The 21830-nt window shown below is 45.2% G+C and overlaps 1 protein-coding gene across 1 annotated transcript; it reads left to right on the top strand.

Annotated features, from left to right (window-relative positions):
* The first annotated feature begins 8539 nt into the window (after positions 1–8539).
* LOC115291984 (protocadherin-16-like) lies at positions 8540–10748 on the top strand. Its single transcript, XM_029939821.1, has one exon. The coding sequence runs from the start codon at positions 8614–8616 to the stop codon at positions 10690–10692; it is 2079 nt and encodes a 692-aa protein (XP_029795681.1). The 5' UTR covers positions 8540–8613; the 3' UTR covers positions 10693–10748.
* The last annotated feature ends 11082 nt before the right edge of the window (positions 10749–21830 follow it).

A 21830-nucleotide genomic window follows, 5' to 3' on the forward strand; every position in this document is an offset into this window, starting at 1 on the left:
ACAGAGACAAGTCTGTGAAGGCAGAGGAAAAGAATATAGACATTTGTAGACACAGGAAGTTGTGTTCAAGGAGAAGCCCCTGCAAATTCAGTGATGTCCCTTCCTGGAGCTACCCGGGAGCTCAGTTTGATGTCTAAAACACTCAGTGTGGAGTGGTCAGAGAGGATATCGTTGACCATGGGATTTAGGCCTGCTTTCCTGCAAGACTGTGGTTTATTAATTGAACACATCTTGCCAGGCCAAGAGCTTCTGGAATTTCATTCCTCTGTTTTTCTCTTTTTCCTAATGGATACAACTAGTTATGGGAAACAAGAAATTGGCAATTGGCAGAGGAAATCTGAGGGACACTTGCATTCACAAAGCGGTTTCTACTGTTGCCTGTCCAGGTATGACAATCCTGTTTTCTGGGGGAAGTCACTGGGAGGAAGAAACTCTCCCAAGACCTTAGGATTTTAGGGCCCTCAACTCCAAATCTGGGATTTTTTTCAAAGCACCGTTTCTCTCTTCAGGATTAGATTAGATTGCAATATAAAAATATCTTTTAAAGTATTAAACAGGGGCACCTGGGTGGCTCAGTCAGTTAAGCGTCCGACTTCGGCTCAGGTCATGACCTCACAGTTCGTGGGTTTGAGCCCTGCTTGGGGCTCTGTGCTGACAGCTAGCTCAGAGCCTGGAGCCTGCTTCGGATTCTGTGTCTCCCCCTCTCTCTGACCCTTCCCTGCTCATGCTGTCTCTCTCTGTCTCTCAAAAATAAATAAAAAACATTAAAATAAAATTAGAAGTATTAAACATTGCTGGGGTGCTGGAGTGGCTCAGTTGGTTAATGTCCAACTTCAACTCAGGTCATGATCTCATGGTTCCTGGGTTCAAGCCCCACATCAGGCTCTGTGCTGACAATTCAGAGCTCGAAACGTGGAGCCTGCTTTGGATTCTGTGTCTCCCTCCCTTTCTGCCCCTCTTCTGCTCACACTCTGTCTCTGTCTCTCTCTCAAAAATAAACATTAAAAAATTTTTTAAAAAGTACTAAGCATTGCTATAATCCTCATAAATCATAATAGCTATAGGAAACTTCTGCATGACTTAAAGTAGATAAATACAATGATTATTTAATTGCTGTAAATATCTGCCTAACTTTTAGGTTAGTTTCAGAGTCAGTAGGGGTATTTTTATCATGAATTGCTGAGAAGTTATTTGGAAAGTGTAGTGAAAATGTTGCATTAGATACAAAAGTAGTCTGTGTCAAAAAAAATGGAAATAGGTAGACAATGTAAATGGTGATAATAGAGATCTAGGGTTTTTTTTCTCAATCCACATGCGTTCAAAGGGCCTGTAACACTCCTATGGTGATCATGCTGCTATTTTGATCATACTTAGGAAAAACAAAGCTGACTGAATCACTTTTTCATTTCTCTTTACATATACACCCTGCTAAATCGAAGACATCAGGGCAAGACATTCAGATCCTGCGTGATCCAGGCTAACTTAGTCAGGGAGCCTTGCTGCCAGGTCCACATTTGTTCCCTGAGAAAAATAAGCAGCATATTGACATGACCAAAAATCTGTGGCATAAGCTTTCTTACCAAATGTCTGTGTATTGAAGGAGTTTCTTGTAGATAGGATCTGTACCCAGCACATCCCCATCTGTTTGTGCTAATCGTGAACTGCGCTTGAATCCAGCAGGACCTATTTATTTCTCAAATAACTGTGTCTTGATCAAATAGGATTCATGTGTGCCTGTCGTACTGAGGAGACACACTGGGCCGGATGTGGCTCTTTTCCCTGACTGCCTTGATTCAACGGGATCCAGGCATTTTCCAACTGAGCAGCTGTGGCTTGGGGAGAATCCAGGTGTTTTTCCTCACTGAATGTTTGTGGGATTGGCAGGGTCCTGGGTATTTCCTTTGCTTTCTCTTGCTTGGAATTATTATAACATATATTATGTATATGTATTTCAGTGAACTTTGCTTTGTCCCAGGAAGCAGATCAGTTTCCTTTACTTCACACAAAGAGCAGTTACACCTAGAAAAATATGGCCCAAATTAACTGTTATTTATCTTTTTCTTCAACTTTATCCTTCATGCTGTTTTATACAAATACATGAATATTCTAAAACCCCTTTTCAGCAAAAGCAAATAGGTTTCCTTTCCACACTGAATAATTATCTACTTGGAAGGTGTTGCTTTATTGAATGGGGGTGTCACACCTGTTCCAACCACTTGTTAAGAACCTGTTGGACTTGGCTTTGATTTCTGATTGAAGAACTAAGTCAGCCCCCCTAAATCTGGCAATGCACAGCCCCGTTAGAAAATGGTGTGTGGTTTTGGTTTCCACATTATACAATATACAGGGAGATTGGAAAGAGTTCAGAGAACAGAAACAAAATGATTAAAGGGTCAGGGAAATAAGGAGCTGGGATTATTTTATCTGAAGAAAAGCTTTCAGGGAAAGCAAGATGGTGTACGTGTGAGTGTGCGTATGTATGTGCCAAAGACAGTCAAAGAAGCCAAATCTTAAAGACTATGTGCTTGAGCAGGTTTGATTGGCCTTTGTAGGCCATCTGGAGTCTAGTGGAGGGAGTGAGGAGAAGCCGGTCTGCCTTACCAATTACTGGGAAGGAGAAGAAACAATTTAAGAGACAGATGGGGGCCTTGGCCAAAATCAGGCAGGAATTACTTTAGGGGTTCTGTCTTAGACCTACTTATCTTATAATCTTCAAATGTAGCAAGAATTTTTGTGTATGTATCCCTTACATTTCAGCTTCTACTAGATTTTAAAAATATGATTCAGTATAGTATATCTAAAACTACTTAATGATAAGCCATGTCATATTTCTCTCCAACAATATGATGAAATCTTGAGATTAAGTTTTTCTTCTCAAAGAATCAGAGGAAATAACTATATGTTGATATCAAAGACAGGGACTACTACTCTATAAAATTTAATCATGTTCTGTTGGGCTCAGAAAATACAATGGATGTGTATTCAATCTGTTCTCAAAATTAAAAAAGAATGAAAATATGATTTATTTTGGACTCTTAGATCCTAAGGAAGAAAGTAGACTTGATTACCTATCATGTAATTACCTATCTGGGTGACAGGCCCATCATGTCCAGGATTCTGATTTTAATACTTTAAGGAATATGAAATTATATGTGTATGTATATACACACACCCACACACATATATATACATGTGTATACGTGTATACATGTTTACATATATACATAGAATACAGACTATGATATTAGACATTAAATCATCTCCTTTTCTTATAAAGCTCTGTATCAGTCAGAGTTCTCTAGAGAAACAGAACCAATATATACATGGTAATTGGCTCAGATGATTATAGGGGCTGGTAAGTCCAAAATTTGTAGGGTAGACCAGCAGGCTGGAAAGTCAGGCAGGACTTCTATGTTACAGTCTTTTTTTTTTTTTTTTTTACTTGTTAATGCTTATTTATTCTTGAGAGACAGAGAGAGAGAGAGAGAGAGAGAGAGAGAGAGAGAGAGAGAGACAGAATGTGAGCAGGGGAGGGTACAGAGAGAGACACACACTCAGAATCCAAAGAAGGCTCTAAGCTCTGAGCTGTCTGCACAGAGCCTGACGTGAGGCTTGAACTCATGAGCCATGAGATCATGACCTGAGCCAAAGTTGAATGCATATCCGACTGAACCACACGGGCACCCTCTAGGTTATAGTCTTGAAGCACAATTTCTTCTTTTGTGGGAAACCTCAGTTTGCTCTTAGGCCTTCAGTTGATTATGTCAGGCCCACCATATTATCAAACACAATCTCCTTCACTTGAAGTCAACTCATTGTAGATGCTAATTGTATTTATAACTTACCTTGACAACAGCATATAGACTAGAACTTGGTAGTACCTCTCAACCTTGGTAACATAAGCTAGGCATGTTGATACATAGAATGTAACCATCACAAATTCTAAACACTCTTTAGCTCATCTTTTTAAAGAGATAACATATGAGCCAAAAATTGTAGGGATACTCCCTGCTGTAAAGGTGTCTTTCATAACCTCAGAAGGTCTTTCCTCTGGGAGAGAAGGTGGGAAGAAACCCTCCACATTCCACAGGATCCTCCTCCTTACTTGCCTTTAGGAGCTTTTCTAAATAGTTCCTTTTCATTGCATTCTCTAATAGTGACTTCCTTGTGGCTATTGGCCTGTGCCATCCTACCATTCACACAAACATGCTCCTGAGTTGTGCCTTCTGCAGTTTAGAAGCAAGATAGTCTGCCTTAAGCAGAAAATCACAGAGAAGATAAATGAAAAGCTCCAAAGACCATGGACACTGAAGCAAAACTGCCTGGGTTCAAATACCAGTTCCACCACTTACACTGCTGTGACTCTGGCCAAGTTACTTGCAATGCCTCTGAACCTCAGTTTCTTCATCTGTAACATGGGATAATAATTATAATTCCTTCCCTAAAGGAAGGGGATGCTTTGAACACTGTTTTCAGCACTTAGTAACTAGTTAGACCATTTAAATGAACTATTACGAAACTAAGGACTATCTACAGTAGGGAGAAAATGGTTTTGGTTGATGAATTTTCTGTACTACTTAAACCATGTAACACTGAGTAAAGATCTTCTCTGGGCTTTTCTGACCATGATGGCTGCTGCCTGTGATACTAGGAAGTTTTCATCTCCCTCTCCATGCACTCAGTGGGGCTAAGAAGCCAGACTTTGAGATGACTGAGAATCCCAAAACACTTCACCCCTAAAATATTTAATCACACAAACAACAGGGACAAGAGATATGTTTGCTGATGACTTCTATATGCTAGTCCACACATTGTCTCACTTAATACTCCTAACTTCCTGTAAATTAGATGCTATAACCCTCAATTTAGAGAGCAGGAAATGGAGATTGAACAAGGGTGAAATAACTGCCTACAACTATAGAGCAGAACCGGGGTCTCCCAGCTTCAACGCCCAAACCCTTGCTAGTTATACCATGAAGCTTCTCTCAGAGTCAGACCCTGACCTATTTCTTGCAGGCTATTGGCTTCTGTGCTAGAATCTAAGGTTACTTTTTTTGCATATTTGAGAAATGCATACTTCCTCCCCCACACACACCAAATTGAATTCTCAATCTAGAGTGCTGCCCAGGGCGTTCAATGAGGTGTATGGTGAAGTGGGCAGGAGACCATGAATTGCATATGCTTGAATTATAAAGCCTAAAAACTAATGGGAAAATAGATGTTTGAAGTTTCTGAATTTTCATTTGTTTCTAAACCAAACCACTGTTTACAAAGAATGTCAGTGAAAGATGGAGAATAACTAGCTGCTTTTCCTTTATTTTTAGACTCAAGTAAATATTTGGTAACGGTACACTTTGCAAAATAAGTTGAAGTTCAAAAATTAGTTCAAGAAGCCCCGTGGAATGATTAAAAGGAGTAAGCTGTAAAGATAGAATTCATCACATAAAGGATTTCATGGTCAATTACTTCTGAATTTTGGTTTCCAACACCTCCTTTAATGGATTTATCCCTCCATCTACCCATCAGCTAAACCAACCACCCATCACGTCATCTAACACATGAGTAGTGAATGGAGACCCATTTATGTGTCAGATACTGATCTGGGTTCTGGGAGAAAGCAATGCTTAAAATTCATGAAGAAGGTTGAGGTCACAGTAAACTAATAAACAAATTAATAAAACAAACTAATGTCAGGTACCATTAGGTGCTGTGGCTGAAATACAATGTGAGGATACAGGGTTTATGGTGGGGAAACTATTGAGTAGAGGGGTCAAGGGAGGATTCCAAACAGTTGGCATCTGAATAAAGACCTGAATGGGCAAGAGCCAAGTCTTCACAAAGCAGAAGAAATAACTCCCAGCACAGAAAGTTTCTAACAATTCAAGTGTACTGTCTTGGTCTGTTCACGCTGCTGTAAGAAAGTACCACACACTGGGTTGCTAATAAACAGCAGAAATTTATTTCTCACTGTTTTGGAAGCTGGAGGTCTGAGGTCAGGGTTTCAGCCTCGACAGGTTCTGGAGAAGGCCCTCTTCCTGGTCGTGGACTTCTCACCTCTTATGTCCTCACAAGGCAGAGAAGAGCAAGCTCTTTCATGACCCCTATGACACTAACCCATGGCCTCATTTAATCTTAGTCACCTCTCAAAGACCCCCACCTCCTAATACCATCACATTGGGTGGTAAGACTGTAACATAAGAATTTTGAGGGAGACACAAACATTCAGTCTGCAGCAAATACCAAGATTAGAAAGAAGGCAGTACAAGCGGATCCAGAGTGGTGTGGTATGAGGTGAGGTGGGAAAGGTGAGGAAGGTTAGTTTTGCACAACTGGACGGAGCCTGAATTATAATCCAAGTACAATGGAAATATATTGGTCTGTTCTGAGTAGGGGGAAAAATGATTTGAATTAGCTTTAAAAACAACATCCAGGGGCGCCTGGGTGGCTCAGTGTTAAGCATCCAACTCTTGATTTCTGTTGAGGTAATTACCTCACAGTTCAAGAGTTCCAGCCCCACATAGGGCTCTGTGGTGACAGTGCAAAGCCTGCCTGGGATTCTGTCTCTCCTGTCTCTCTGCCCCTCCCTCCCTCTCTCTCTCCCTCAAAAGTAAATAAACATTAAAAAATATGTAAACAAACAAACAAATGAACAAACAGACAACATCTGGAAGCTTGGCTGAGATTTACTTACAGGGAGCAAGAGTGGAGGCCAGGGGACTAGTTCAAGATTGCAGAGGTTGAGGTGAAAGAAAACTCTATGTACTCATAACCAGTCAGTCCTCTTACTGGTAAGGAGACTTCACTGGTGAAAGGCAGCGGGATTTATTTTCATAATGTCTCCATTTACATGCAACACATCTGCTATAAAATAGTTTTATTATTATTTTGTCAGAGATAGAGATAATGGTGCAGATTAGCAGTTATATATAACTCCATCCTATATTAAAAAAGGCATTTTACTGTTGCTGGTAAGAACTACCGCACAGAGCTCTTGGTTCTTCTTAAAGGAGAGTAACAGCATCTCGGAAATTAATTCTTCCCTTCGGCTTAAATGCAAAATTGCAGAAACCATTTGCTAAATATGACCAGCCATTCTCAAGAAGGCAGAAAGTCCTTCCTCAGGCAATCTTTATTAGAGGCCATTTATCAATTTCTACCTATCATTACGGATAATTGCAGCAAAACCGGCGACTGGCAATTTATTGGCATTTTTCTTGGACTCAGACAGAAGCTAGTTTGAAGTGTTATCAATAGTGACCCTGGCTGCAAACTTCCTTGCTCAGAGGCCTGGTGAAGTGCTGGAAGGTGGTCTGGCCAGAGCTACCCCATCTTTCTGCCCATAAATCAGCATCATAAAGCATCCTGGAAGTGTTGTGATGGGGCTGAATGCATAAAAAAAGTGTTCGCAAGCCGAATCTATTGTCATTCTTGGTGGCAGAGGGGAGTGACTAGACGCCCGCGCGTCGCTGAGTAATAGCGCGGCATAATAAAGCGTGGTTTGCACCATGTGTGCCACAGATTTCTCGGGGTTTCGCGAAGGTTTTTCCAAGTTCCGCCTTTCCTCCTTTGCACTCCTCCTGGCCCCAGCTGTGCGTCGGCCTTTGACTCCATCTGTCCTTCCGCTGGGGACGAGTCTCTCTCGCCAAATGGAGAACACAAGTTTGGCTCCCCAGAGTGATTCTACCCCCCACCCTCTGCGCCGCCCGAGCCAAGCGTCAGGCCTGCCGAAGGACCCGTCCAGGGGATGGAGGGAGGCGGGAGTGGAGGGGCTGCTCCTCTCGCCCTCCCCCACCCATAGCCACTTTGCACTCAAAGCCGAGGCAGACGGCCGGCCTGCGCGACCCCCGCCCGCCTCCCGGTCCAAATTTCCACGTCCTTCCTCCTCCGCTCCTCTCGGCTGCCTGACCCCCGCGGGAACGCGCCCTGCTGCAGAGCGGCGACTCGCAGGTTGGAGTTTGCCCTCGTGGGCGCCGCGTCACCGGCGGGGAGGAGGGGAGAGGAGGGGCGGCGGGGGCTGGGTCGGAGCTGGAGCCGGGCGGTCCCGGGCGCCCCGAGACGCCGCGGGGAGAGGCCACCCCCGGAGCCGCCGCCGCGGCCGCAGCCGGGGCCGCCTCTCCCTCCCTCTTCTCCCCCTCCGCTGGGGCCGGGCGCCCGCCCTCGGCCTCCCCGCCCTTACTCCACCCCCTTCCCGGGGCCGACCCCCATCCTCTTCTTCTGTGTGCGCGCTTTAAATAATTTCATCCTTTTTGGCAAAAGAAATAATGCACCTGACTTTACCAGGGGGAAACAACAAGCCGAGCAGAACAAGGAACAGATGTAAAAGGAATAAAAGGAGAGAGAAAAAGAGATGAGACTCATTGAAAGAAATCCAGGGGCTGAAGAGGTGGCTGCCGCGGCAGAGGCGGCTACAGCTTCCCTGTCTGCGTGAGCGGCAGGCGGAGGACGTTTTCACCAGTTGCAGACTGAACCTCGGGAGCTCCTGGTCTGTCGGTTTGCCAAAGTCTTTTTTTTTTTCCTCTTTCTCCCAGACACTGAACAGGCTCCTGGATTTTTCTGCCATCCCTCCACAAGCTGGCAGTTACCCGGGAGCCTTCCCCAGGAGCTGGCGGAGAAATGAGCCCTTCTGGGAGGAGGATGGACAAAGGGCACCGGGAGCAGGGGGCTCCGGCCGGGAGGCGTCTTCCGATGCCGGCGAGGAGAGGGTCGCCCGGCAGGGGCGGCGGCGACGCCACGGGGGCTCAGCGCTTCCTGCTCCGGCTCTTCATGCACGCGTGGTTGTGGGCGGCTTCGGGCTCATCTGCCCAGGTGTTCAACCTCAGCCTTTCCGTGGACGAGGGACTTCCTCCGGACACTCTAGTAGGCGACATCCGCGCCGGGCTGCCCGCTGCACAGCAGCAGGAGGCGGGCGGCTTCTTTCTATCCGAGGATTCCGATGACTCACCACTGTTGGACGACTTCCACGTGCATCCGGACACCGGCATCATCCGCACGGCGCGGTGCCTGGACCGCGAGCGGCGGGACCACTATAGCTTTGTGGCCGCCACGCTGCTGGGTGCCGTGGTGCAGGTGGAGATCCTCGTCAACGACGTGAACGATCACTCCCCCAGCTTTCCCCGAGACTCCCTGCAACTCGACGTCTCCGAGCTTAGCCCTCCAGGTACCGCCTTCCGCCTGCCAGGTGCCCACGACCCGGACGCCGGCCTGTTCAGCACACAGGGCTACACCCTGGTGCAACCGTCCAACCTTCCCGAGGACCCCGCAGGGCCGTTCTTCCAGTTGCGCTACGGAAATCCGGGGTCACCACCGTCGCCACTGTCGTCGTCACCCCCGGAGCCCCTGGACCTGGTGCTGCTGCGGCGCTTGGACCGAGAAGCGGCGGCGGCACACGAGTTGCAGATCGAGGCATGGGACGGCGGCCACCCGCGGCGCACGGGCCACCTGCGCGTGGAGCTGCGCGTGCTGGATGAGAACGACAACCCCCCGGTCTTCGAGCAGAGCGAGTACCGCGCCGCCGTGCGAGAGGACGCTCGGCCGGGAGCCGAGGTCTGTCGCGTTCGCGCCACCGACCGGGACCTGGGGCCCAATGGCCACGTGCACTACAGCATCCGCGCCCGGCAGGCGCTCGGGCCACTGGGCGACGCGGCCTACTTCGCGGTGGAGGAGCTGAGCGGTGTGGTGCGGGTACAGAGGCCGCTGGACCGCGAGGCACAGGCCTGGCACCAGCTGGTGGTCGAGGCCCGCGACGGAGGGGCCGAGCCCGAGGTCGCCACGGTGCGCGTGTCCATCGCAGTGCTGGACGTGAATGACAACCCGCCCGCCATTCACCTGCTCTTCCTCACCGAGGGTGGGGCCGCGCGCGTTTCCGAGGGCGCCGCGCTCGGCGACTACGTGGCTCGCGTCTCCGTGTCCGACGCGGACGGGGACCCGGAGGAGGAAGAGGAGGCCATCGGAGAACCCGGTGTGGGTCTCGGAGGCGGAAGCATCTCGTTGTCCTTGGAGGGCGGGGATGGAGCCTTTGCGCTGCGCTCTGGCGGCTCCCCGGGGGTATTTTTCCTTTGCGTCGAGGGGCCCCTGGACCGCGAGAGCCGCGACCTGTATGACTTGCGGCTGGTAGCCACGGACGCGGGCTCCCCGCCGCTGAGCACCGAGGAGACGCTGCTGCTCCGGGTCGCCGACCTCAATGACCAGCCGCCTCGCTTCAGCCGGGAGCATTACCTGGCCTCGGTGTCAGAGGCCGCGGCCCCCGGCACCGCGGTGGTGTGGGTCAGCGCCTCTGACGCGGACCAGGCTGGCACCGACCACGCCCGGCTGCGCTACACGCTGGTCCACCTTCCGGTTCGCTGCAACCCGGAAGGTGTGTGGCCCGCAGCGGAGTGCGGACCGTCCTTCACTATTGATCCCGAAAGCGGCGTGATCAGCACCATCCGCAGTCTGGACCGAGAGGTCCAGGAGGCAGTAGAGTTGAGAGTGGTAGCCCAGGACCTCGGAGAACCCCCGCTCTCTGCCACCTGCCTGGTGAGCATCACCGTGGACGACGTGAATGACAATGAGCCCGTCTTCAGGAGGCAGGTGTACAACGCCACCCTTGCGGAGCATTCCCCGGTTGGACACTGCTTTTTGCAGGTGAGTGCGTCGTGCTTCTGGATCAACTTCTGGATTCCAGGAAGAACTGGAAAGGGAGGTCAAGATTAAGTCTGTCCAGGGAAGGAACATTGTGACCTAGGTGGTTGTACCCTAGCTCCAAAAGCAAAGGGGCATGAACTCCAGTTTCTCCTCTACAGTGAGATGAATGGGCACCTAACTTTCCTGCCAGGGGCTTTCACGGTGTGGTCTCTAAGGTCCTTTCTACTTCACATATTTGGATCCTGATTTTGCTTAAGGAATCCCAGTTTCCTCCATGCAGGATATGTGCACCCACACGGATTTGGGAGGAACCACTCATTCTCAAACAGAATGCAAAGGGCAGTGTCTTGTATTTTTGAGCATCACTCAAATAAAGTGGTCCTCAAAAAATTTCTTTTCAAATAAAGCTCATGCCTTTAGACACTGAAACTGATTGAGTAACCATTTCCAGAGTTTTCTTACCTGTCTTCCTACCTTCCTTAGAGGCTTAGAAGACTAGTTGAGAACAGTTTTTTTTTTTTAATCAGTTGTGGGTTGAATTCCGTCAGGACTCTGAGAAGTTGTGGGGCTCAGTAATAAAATGGAGGATCTTTACCTTGCTTTTTGGGAATTCTGCCTTTAGAATTCTGATCTCTCCTTCACCTTCAGGATGTTGTAATTTGGCCTCTTCTAGCAGCATCTTTATTGCTTCCAATTTCCTTGTTCCCTTTCTTTCCCTTCCCTCTTTATTTCTTTCTTATTGAAGTATAGTTGACACACATTACACTAGTTTCAGGTGTATAACAGGTGATTTGACAACTATATACATTATGCTGTGCTCACAAGTATAGCCTACATCTGTCACCGTACAACACTGTTACAAAACCATTGACAATATTTCCTATGTGGTACATTTTCCCCTCAGGACTGCTGCATTCAGTAATTAGAAGCCTGTATTCCCATTCCCTTTCACCCATTTTGCTCATCTCCCCATCCACCTCTTCTCAGGGTGGGAATTTAAACTGGTGCACCCAGTAAAGACAGAGATTCCAGAAAAAAGTAAAAATAGAATTAACATATGAAAGCGAAAACACTAAATAGAATAGGTATGTGTACCCTTATGTTTATTGCAGCATTGTTTATAATAGCCAAGATATGGAAGCAACCTAAGTATTCATCAATAGATGAATGGATAAAGAGGATGTGGTACACACACACACACACACACACACACACACACACACACACACACACACCGGAATATTAGTTAGCCATAAAAAGAATGAGATCTTGACTTTTGTGACTACATGGAAGAACCTTGAAGGCATTATGCTAAGTGAAATAAGTCAGACAGAGAAAGATACCATATGATTTCATTTATATGTGGAATCTCAAAAACAAAACAAACAAACCAGAAACAGACGAATTTCCAATTTCTTATCTGATGTGAGATAAATCAGATTTCCAGGATTGATTTATTTACTCCAAGATAACTTGAATAAATACATAGAGCCTAGGAGGCTAACTGGTGAGTGAACCTCTAAAGCTTTACTTAGCTCTCAGGCTGGGTTATTTTGAGATCTCTATGGGTTATTTCCTGGTTCTCAGGGGTGTAGGGCCTTAACTTTTGTAGGTTGTGTCTCAAATAATGACCTTTAGATAACCAGGATGCTACTATGTTATAAAAATGAATTTCATGACTGCTTCTATCTTTACAGTCCTTTGGATCTGTGGGTGATAATAATATCGATTTCGTTCTCTAGCATAATTGGCAGTTCTCTGAGCTGCTAGGTTATTCAAAGAAAGAAGGCTTGAGAATCAATGAATGCTTGCTGTTGAAACAGACAAATCCACAAATGTCAGCGAGTAGCACAGTGAAAGTTTAGCTACCTTTCAAGCAAAGTTTGATACGATGCAAGTTGACTGGTCTTCCGCCATCCAAGATGGGGTGGGGCCTGGGAGTGACTTAGATCCCATCCACCAATGTCTCATTGGCCAGAACTCAGCTACCTGGCCTCAGGTGTACCCCAAAGGAGGCTGACAAATGTAAAGGAGTACGTGGATGCCAGCGTGCACTGATAGTTTCTGCCATGAATTTCTAAAAATGAAGTCATAAGAAGTGAGAGGTTGGACCCGATGATTCCTAAGATTTCTTCCATCTGGAAGACCTTAAGGATCTTGGTATGAAATAGTACAGCTTGGCTGCATTTGAAGGAAAATAAGTGGGGTTCTTTTGATTAAAACCTGTCTTTTCTAAAATCGTGAGATGATTCTGCCGTGAGGTGTGTTTATCCCATTATGAGACTCAGATCCATTAGGTGAGCTGAACTTGGCTCAAGTTCAGGACTGCATCTTCAACTGCAAAAGAACGTCTCCTGTTTGCCAAATATTGCTGTAAATAGTATTAAATCGTGCTAATTGGAATTTCTGGAAACTCCAGTGATGTAGCTCCTCAAGATTGCAGAAACCCTCTTATTCACTGGGTTCTTTTGGTGACCTTTCTCCAGCAGCTGTGAGAGTCCTGTATTCTGTAAGCCTCTGGCGGCTCTGTCCCCTGCCTTCCAGGTAGGCCTCAGCAGGGTGTCTTCCATCTGTTTTATATCTTCTTACTCTCAATCATTTTTTATTTAACTTTATTTATTTATTTTGAAAGTGAGAGAGAGAAAGAGAGAGAGTGTGACCCATACAAGAGCAGAGAAGGGAGAAAGAGAATCCCAAGCAGGCTCTACATTGATAGGATAGAGCCTGCTGCTGGGCTTGAACTCACAAACCATGAGATCATGACCTAAGCTAAAGCCAAGAGCCAGACACTTAACCACCTGAACCCCCCAGGTGCCCCTCCATCTTTATGCCACTTTGTAAAAAGGAACTTTCCCAGCTAGCCTTTAGGTCTCATGGCCTCTTTCCTCCAGGGCTTTGTTTAATTCCGTTATACCAGTTTTTACAACCCTACCTTCTTTCTATTGCTCTCCATCAGGTTTTTACCTTTAGACTGAAGAGCTGTTCAGTTTTCCTTTGTCTGAATCAAACGGAACTAGAATGAGAAGCAACAGAAAAAAAAAAAAAAGTGAGCTGTTCTTTCCTATGTTCCCTGTAAGGGAATAATATCGTGTCATCGGATGAAACAATCCTTGAACCTCAGGGTGTCTCTGGCAGTCACCCCTTATCACAGATCCTTGGGGTTCTTCTGCTCTTATTATGCTCCTGCTGCCACCATCCTCCCGTCCTCCAGTGTGGCCTGAACCCTTTTATAGTCTTATACCCAGATGGGAGCTTTACAAAGACTTGAAGCGTGGCGCAGGACGAAGGGCTTGGTTCACAGTACGAGGGCTGGCAGCAGCCTGAGAGGGGTGATCTCTCTTCCCGGAGGGTTTTCACAGCCTCACAGGCACTCCCTGGATTCCTCATTCCTTGCTTTCCACTGTCCTCCACGCGTCCTTAGCAACCCGCCTCTCCAGGGCTCCTTTCAGTATCTCTTTATGGTGAAGGCAGAGAGATATTTCTACTCAAGGGGGTTCCTCCCCAAACTCAGTGTCTGGCCTAAAAGATTCTTTTACCTCAGACTGTTGTCAAAACCTTCAAACTCTAGGCAAGACCTCCACTTTCCACTCCATACTAAGCCCAGTGAGGCGAACTCTGTTTCCAGTATTTACCTCCAGCGTTTATACCTGACTCACAGAAATGCCATAGAAGACTGTTGTCTCAGGCTTCCTCAAATATCCTTACTGTGCTCCTTCACTAATTCATTTGTGTAGTCAGACAACAGCATTCATTGAGTAAGCGCAGCATTCCATGAACAGATATTTATTGAGTACCTCTTACACGCCAGGAACTGGTGGTCTTAGTGCTGAGGATGTGGCAGCAGTGCACTGGGCAGGGTCCCTGTGCTAACAGAGCCTCCGGCAGTGTGGTACTGTGCAGTCTCCTTCCCTCCACTGCCCGGCCCCTGGAGGGAAGGACGACGGACACCCGCCTCCGCTTGCTGAGCACTCCTAGCCCCCTGCTCTGACTTTCCCTCATCCTTGTACTAAATTCTGTCTCTCAAAAGGGAGCTGTGTTTTTAAATTTAAATCCAATTAGCTTTTCTTAATCATAAAGCACTTTGGACTGTGGCCAACTTCCTCTTTCTTAAATGCTGCCTCTTCTTTCCTTTCACTACCTTCTTTTTGTGTCTCCTTGTCAGTTCCTCCTTTTGCCTCTTGCGCCACCCGACTCATTGTGAAGGAGGCATTTCCAAGAATCTGTCTTCCTCTGACATCTCCTTCCTTTCTACCCTTTTTTCTATATATTCCCAGATCTGCTTTTTTCCCCCTCCATCTACAGGATGGAAACTTCTCTTACAAACTCACATTCAACATTTTTCTACCTTGTATACATTTCCACCTGGATATATATTTTTGACACCTCAGATCTAACATTTCCCAAGTCAAAGTCATTTCCCTTTCAGTACTGTCTTCTTTCTTTCTTAACTTGTGTTCATTACCTCCTTTTTGAAACTTTTCCCACTTTTGTTAATGTGTCCTTTCCTTTCCATATATGTGTTTGTGTGTCTGTGTGTATGGACTTGCTGTTTGTTGGAGTGTTGTGTCTTTTATTGTTGAAAAGTAAAGCACCAGTAAGATCACATCTCAAACCAAACTGTTGGGTGAAAGCAGGTCTTGAGATCCCAGCCTGGGGCTGTGGGAGAGGGAGCTTCTGGCTGTACTTGTTTGTGTGAACTTGTGGTCTGCCTTTGAGGACCCTGTCTAGGAAGGACCCTGGGCAGCGGACATGAAAGATGGGGTCTGCCTCTGGAAAGACACTGAAGGATGGGAGGGCATGATTTCTACGGAGTTCCTTGGACCAGAAGGGACTAAACTATATCTTGTTTTGGATTCATTATATCTTTTGGGTTATTTCCTTTAAATTTTAAAAAAATGTTTTATTTATTCCTTGTTTTTGAGAGAGAGAGAGAGAGAGAGCGCGCGCGCGCGAGCAAGCACTCAAGTTAGGGAGGGGCACAGAAAGAGGGAGATAGAATCCCAAGCAGACTCCAGGCTCTGAGCTGTCAGCACAGCGCCTAACGTGGGACTTGAACCCATGAACCTGAACCTGACCTTCGAATCCACGAACCTGAATGCTCAACTGACTGTGGCCACTCAGGCACCCCACTAAATGTTATCTCGTCTGTCGCACTCTTTTCTTAATGTTCTTTGCGATGCTACAGTTGTTTACTTGTGTTAGTAGAACAGTGGATGGTAAGTACCTCGTGGGGCTGCAGTTTCGGAGTGTTTGAGTCCACTGTAATTCTTGGTGTCCTCTTTGTAACGTAGTAGAAGATAAGTAACTTTTTTGAATTGTGTTGAAGAACTACATCATGAAAACAAAAGCTAAGTAAGAGTTACAACTAGTCAGAGCTTTTACTTTTTACTTTTTCACATTTTATCTGAGTGTGTATTATTTTTATTTTAAAGATTATTTCCTCTATAAAGTTTATCACCGGTCCTCTGGAATTTTATGGTCTGCATTGCGTTGCGTACCCATCACCTGACTGCTATCCTACCCTTGTTGCATGCTTATATACTGACATAGTGTGGACCAGCTTTGATGGTCATATAATTGTATCACCCTTATATGATTGTCCTTTTCTGGCTCTTTTATTTATTTAATTTATTTTACATTTTTTCTCTTTTGGCTTTTAAAAATGGACCTATCTTATCTGCACACATACATTGGAAGCATATGCGATTTCCACAGCAGTCATTTGCTCCTGTCTCTAGGACGTGCCTAGATTACCTGCCAAATGTCATCTTCCCTAATTATCTGGCTCCTGCTGGCCTTGTACCTTAATTCCCAGCATGTGCTGTCTATGCCTCTGGCTTTGGTTTGATGACCTGTTTTAAGCACTGAGATCAACTGTAGAATTCTCTCCTGGACATCATTTTGATGCCTCTCCTCACCCTTTCCCCACACAACTGCTGCTGAAGACCTGTCACCTGTGTTTACTTCCTTTCCCCTTTCCTGCTTGGGAAAGGTGATCAGATAACATATTTGGATATGTTATGGGAATGGTGTTACTTAGAATCTGTGGTATGTATCTCTAGTTAAAGTCACTATATAACTTGCCAGTAATTTGTCTAGCTCTTGGTTCTATAACTAAAATAATTATGTGGTAGAGTGTTCATAGCTTTGAAGATAAAATTAGGTTGCATGCAGTGATGAAAAACATACACTATGGGGCCAGAGAGTCGTGAGTTTGAATCTCAGTTCCACTACTTACGAGCAGTGTGATCTGGGGCACTGTGCCTCAGTTTCCTCCTCTGGAAAATATGAATAACAGTATCAGTGTCAGCTCGGTAGAGTTTTTGTGTGGATAATGCATTAACACATGCTTGCTTAGTACAATGCCTAACTCATGGTAAGTACTCAGTACATAATACATATTGTTATATGGTAGGTAAGACTTCTAGAAGTGGTGAGGAAAACTATTTTGCCTGATATAGCAATCAGTAATTAAAAATGACATTTCAGAGGTGGCTGCCTGGGTGTCTCAGTTGGTTAAGCATATGATTCTTGATCTTGACTCAGGTCATGATCTCATCATTTGTGAGTTTGAGCTCCATGTCGGTCTCTGCACTGGCAATGTGAGGAAATTGCTTGGGAATCTCTTTCTCTCCCTCTCTCTGCCCCTCCCCCGTCACACACTTTCTCTCTCAAAATAAATAAATAAACTTAAAAAATGACATTTCAAATAAAGATTCGCTTGCACTAAAGATGGAATAAGGAGCAGAAATAAATTTAAACTGTGTATCAGATTTTAGCTAGATGTACATGTTTCTAGCAATGAAAGTGGGAATCTGTGTTACTTAATTTGGATGCTTGTAACATCTCCGTAAGGGCCTATAAATTCCTACTTGTCTTAAGGAAGATTCAGATGACCTCTCAATACAGTCCTCCCCATCTCACACCCCCAGAGAGCGCCGTGAAGGTCTTAGAGAGACGAAGCAACGTGATAGAAGTGTGGTGGTGAAGGCCTCCACACAGTGGGTCATGATTCCTCATGGGTTCACCTCAAGGGTGCTAAACACCACACTGAGCCCCTGGACCAGAACCTGACCCCTCTCAGGTGTGCAGGGCATGATTTTCAACTGTGGAGTGCCTTGTTTTCTGTTTATCATTTATTACTCTTTGGAGTCTTTTATTGGGAAAGCATGGAGCAAGACAGCACTGGGCTTAGACTCAGAATTCCTTGGTTCCAACTCTGACTACACCACTGTCTCTATTCACTTTTCTGGCCAGTTCCTCATCCATGAAATGTGCATTAGTATAAATGTGCTTATATATATTATGAGGAATAGACTCACACTTATAGAGACAGAGATTTCCCACAATCCTATAATCTGCCATCTGCAGACTGAGAACACAGGAAAACCTGGGATGTAATTCAATCCAAGTCTGAAGGCCTGTGGACCAGGAGAACTGACGATGTGAGTGCCCGTCAGAGGGCAGAAGAAGATTGGTGTCCCATTCATACAGTCAGGCAGACAGTTCATCCCTTCCCTTCCGCTTTGTTCTTTTCGGGCCTTCAGTGGATTGGATGATGCCCACTTGTTTTGGGGAGAGCATTCGGCTTTATATATACTCTGATAATATATACTGTGTGGTGGAAAGTGGTTGGTGTAGGATGAGTTCAGGGCCTTTCCAGCTGAAAGGTTCTTCGTGCAGTGGGTTCGGATGGAGGTTTCACTAATATGGACCTTCTGGGGAGTCCTTTGCCTTCTTTTGTGATATGTTTTTATTTACAGACTTGTTATGGATGCATTTTATTGTAACTATGCATTTTTTTGGGCATAAATAAGTGTAATACATTCCTAGGCATGATCACTTCCAAAAGAGAATCATTCAGGATGGATTTCTTAGAGTTGTGATCAGGAAGATTTCCTTTCTCTGAGAATTGAAATCTGGCAATAAGTTAATTTTATTAACACTGCAACACCAGACTTATACTAATGAGCCCCTTGCCTTCTGAATTATAAATTAAAAGTGAGCAACTATAGGCGTAATTTATATTTTCATAGCCCATTAGGGAAATTAAGTTAGATCACTTTCACAAATGCCAGGCTACTTCTTGAAATATTACTGAATTAAAATCTTCATTTAAAAGAATTTTGTGCTTAATGGCACAGGTAGGTCAGGTGAACATCATAACAAATATCAATTTTAATTAAAACTCTATTTAGGATTGCGTAGTCCATGTGATGGTAGTATGAATCGGAATAACCATGGTGTGTCTGGTTCCTACAGTGAAGACCTGAGAAGGGACAGTCCATAAAGAACTGTGTTTGTCTAGAGTTTGGCCTTTGTTATGGAAGCAAACAAGAGAGGTGGCAGGTTTTTGAGGAGAGATTGACATGTGTAAGATAAGGTTTTAGGAAGCTTTGTCTTGGATTAGTAAGAAGCAAGGAGGAAGAAGAAAGCAGGAAAGCAGGTAGGAGAGTCCCGAGACTTTTGTAATAATCCCTATTCAGCCATGAGGGCCTGAACCAGGGGAGTTGGGGCATAATGGAAGGTATGACCTTAAAGGAAGACTAGGTACCACTTGAATAAGAAGTGAAGGGAGAAGCGGTGGAGGAAGTAAGAGATGGTGCTGTATTTTCAGGCTGGTTAGTCAGAGGAATAGGAAAAGCTGGAGGTGAGAGTTTTGGGGGGAAGTTGCTCAGTCAGTCAGGTGTTTGGTATGTCGAGTACAAATTAATGGCCAGTAGTCCAAGAAAAGATGTTTTAATGGCTACTTAGCTATTTAAAACTAAGTACAGAAGAAAGTCTGAGGTTGAGATAGAAACTTGGGAGTCATTTGTGTAGAGGTGATAAACAAAGCTGTGGAAGTAGAAGTGAGGATACGGAGAGAAGAGTCCATGGCTAAAGCTGCTTGCTGGGACGAGGATCTTGCCATTCCTAAGTGGTGGGAGGGCAGGTCTCTGTGATGTTGCTCTTGTTTCGTTTGATTAATTTCTCAGCCCAGTGGACCCAGGGCCCAAAGAGACGGCAGGCAGCTTACCCTGTTTTCTAAGCTCCTCTGCAATGCCTCTGAATTACTCAGCATTCTCTTCATGCTCCCAGGCATTCAGTAAGGCCCACGATCTCTGGCTTTGCTATTCTCTTTTCCCCCTTGTCCTTCTTTCCTACAGACTTCCTTGTCAGTCCTCCATATGCATTTTAGCCATTTTGGTCTCCATTATAGCTCTCACCATTCGGCCAGACTGGTCTTCTATTTTCCCATTTGGCCCAGTATTGATGTCTTTTGTTGTTACTTTGACTCCAGGAACCCTATCCTGCAATCATATTCTGTTAACCTAGAATCATCTAGAACTGCTATACCTTTGAAATCTCAGCTGTGTGTCTCAGTCTCTGATCATGGCCTCCTAGCATGTCTGCTCTCTCAGTCTTGGATTTAATTTACATTTACTTTTTGAACCTAGATTTTTTTTTCTAGGCCCCTTACTCTTCCTTTTCTTTTTTCAGATATCAGCCCCATCCTTGCTGATATCAGCCTCCTCTATCCAGTCAGGATCCTTGAATGCACCCTACTGCCCTTGCTCTTCCAGATCTGCGCCCGATTTCCTGATGGTGGATCAGTCTAGCTGTGTGCTTTCCCCACCTCATATTTGCACCATGGAGCACTGCTGGAGAAATTCTGAGTGATGGTCAGTTCCATTATAAGCGTGAGGACTCGGCTGGGCCCTCAGCACTTCTGGGCAATCTTGTCTTCACCCTGCCATCTCCCCCACAACTTCACTCTCTTTCAGAATCACATCTTGCTCCTTATCTCTTCACAGGCCATCAGGTTTCCTACTCAGTAGAACCCAGAAGGTGAAAATTCACTTGTGTTTTGCCTCCCACTATCAGACTTTCCTGTCTCTGTGCCATCCGGTCCCCAAGGACTAGGGGTCCTCCTGTGGCCAGATCAAATCAACCATGGCTTCTCCACATTTCACCCCTTCCATCTTTTCTGACATTGCTTCTCAATTGTACCCTTTCTCCTCTGTCTTTTATCCCTGCCTCTCTATTCTTTGCTTCTCTTTAACAAAGATGGTGCCTCTCCTATTGTTTGCAGCATTTACAACCCAAATCTATGGGCATCTTGCTCCTGTTTCCTCAGCTTCCTTCCTTAGCGCCCTGTAATGATGGAGTCTGTGACCTGTTGGCCCATGTCTTTTTGGACCTGGCCATAGAAGGGTTCTGAAAATTTGTGCTGCTGTGTTGTGTAGTGTCTGGTATCCCTTGGTGATAGATTCAGTACCTGTAGAGCTAGAGTGGTCTTCTTCAGCATCCACTAGTGCAATGAAGTTGTGAAGAAAATGTAGTTGTTAGAGTATAAGAAATGACAAGTAAGATTTATTATTGCACATTTAAAAAATATTATATCCTATAGTGATTGATGTCATTAACCAGTGTCTTTCGTAGGAGAAGAAAGGATTGAATCAGTTAAGAAAATATATTTTATTGAACAAACAAAAATGCCTTAGTCTTGATTATTGTTTAAATAACCTTGCTGTTTTTACCTTTTCACTCCATGGCTTTTGGGTGTAATAACTCTGTCCTGTGTACACTGTTGGACATTGTGTCTTTCCTTCTTAGCAATTCTGTTTTGAATTTCCTTTTAAAAATTCCACAATGTTAACTTTATTTCAAGTTTTACCATTTTTCCCCCATAAAAATGCAGAGCTTAGATTGCTCACCAGTGATGCATGTGGAGGCTCTTTAGGTCTTGTTATTTCCAGGCATCCTTGAGCTGAACAGAGGAAGAGTGATCTCGTGGATAAAAGTAGGTCCTTCGGGGCCAGGCAGAACTAGGTTCAAATTTTAGCTCTGTCTCTTAGTAGCTTGACTTGGAGCAGGTTGCCAAGCCTTTGGAAGCCTCTGTTTTCTCATTCATGAAAGGAGGATGTACCTTATTAGGCAATTGTGGGGATTAAATGAGGTGATGAGTATCTGGAGCCTAGAGCAGCACCTGGCATCCAGTAAATGCCTGGAGAAGTTTATCAGGTGCAGCTTCACTTGTATTTGATCAAACTGGGAAGGTAAGTGAGAGCAGAAGAAACAAATATCAGCCTTTTGTTTTAAAAATGTCAGTGACTAGTCCCGTTAAATGGCTAGAAATATGATCCTGAACCTCAAATGACATTCTAAGAGAGGGCACTGGCTTAATTATTATGTAGAACTTCAGTCCCAAATTTAGTCAAGACCTT

This window comes from Suricata suricatta, chromosome 1, assembly GCF_006229205.1.
Source record: "Suricata suricatta isolate VVHF042 chromosome 1, meerkat_22Aug2017_6uvM2_HiC, whole genome shotgun sequence".
NCBI lineage: Eukaryota > Metazoa > Chordata > Mammalia > Carnivora > Herpestidae > Suricata > Suricata suricatta.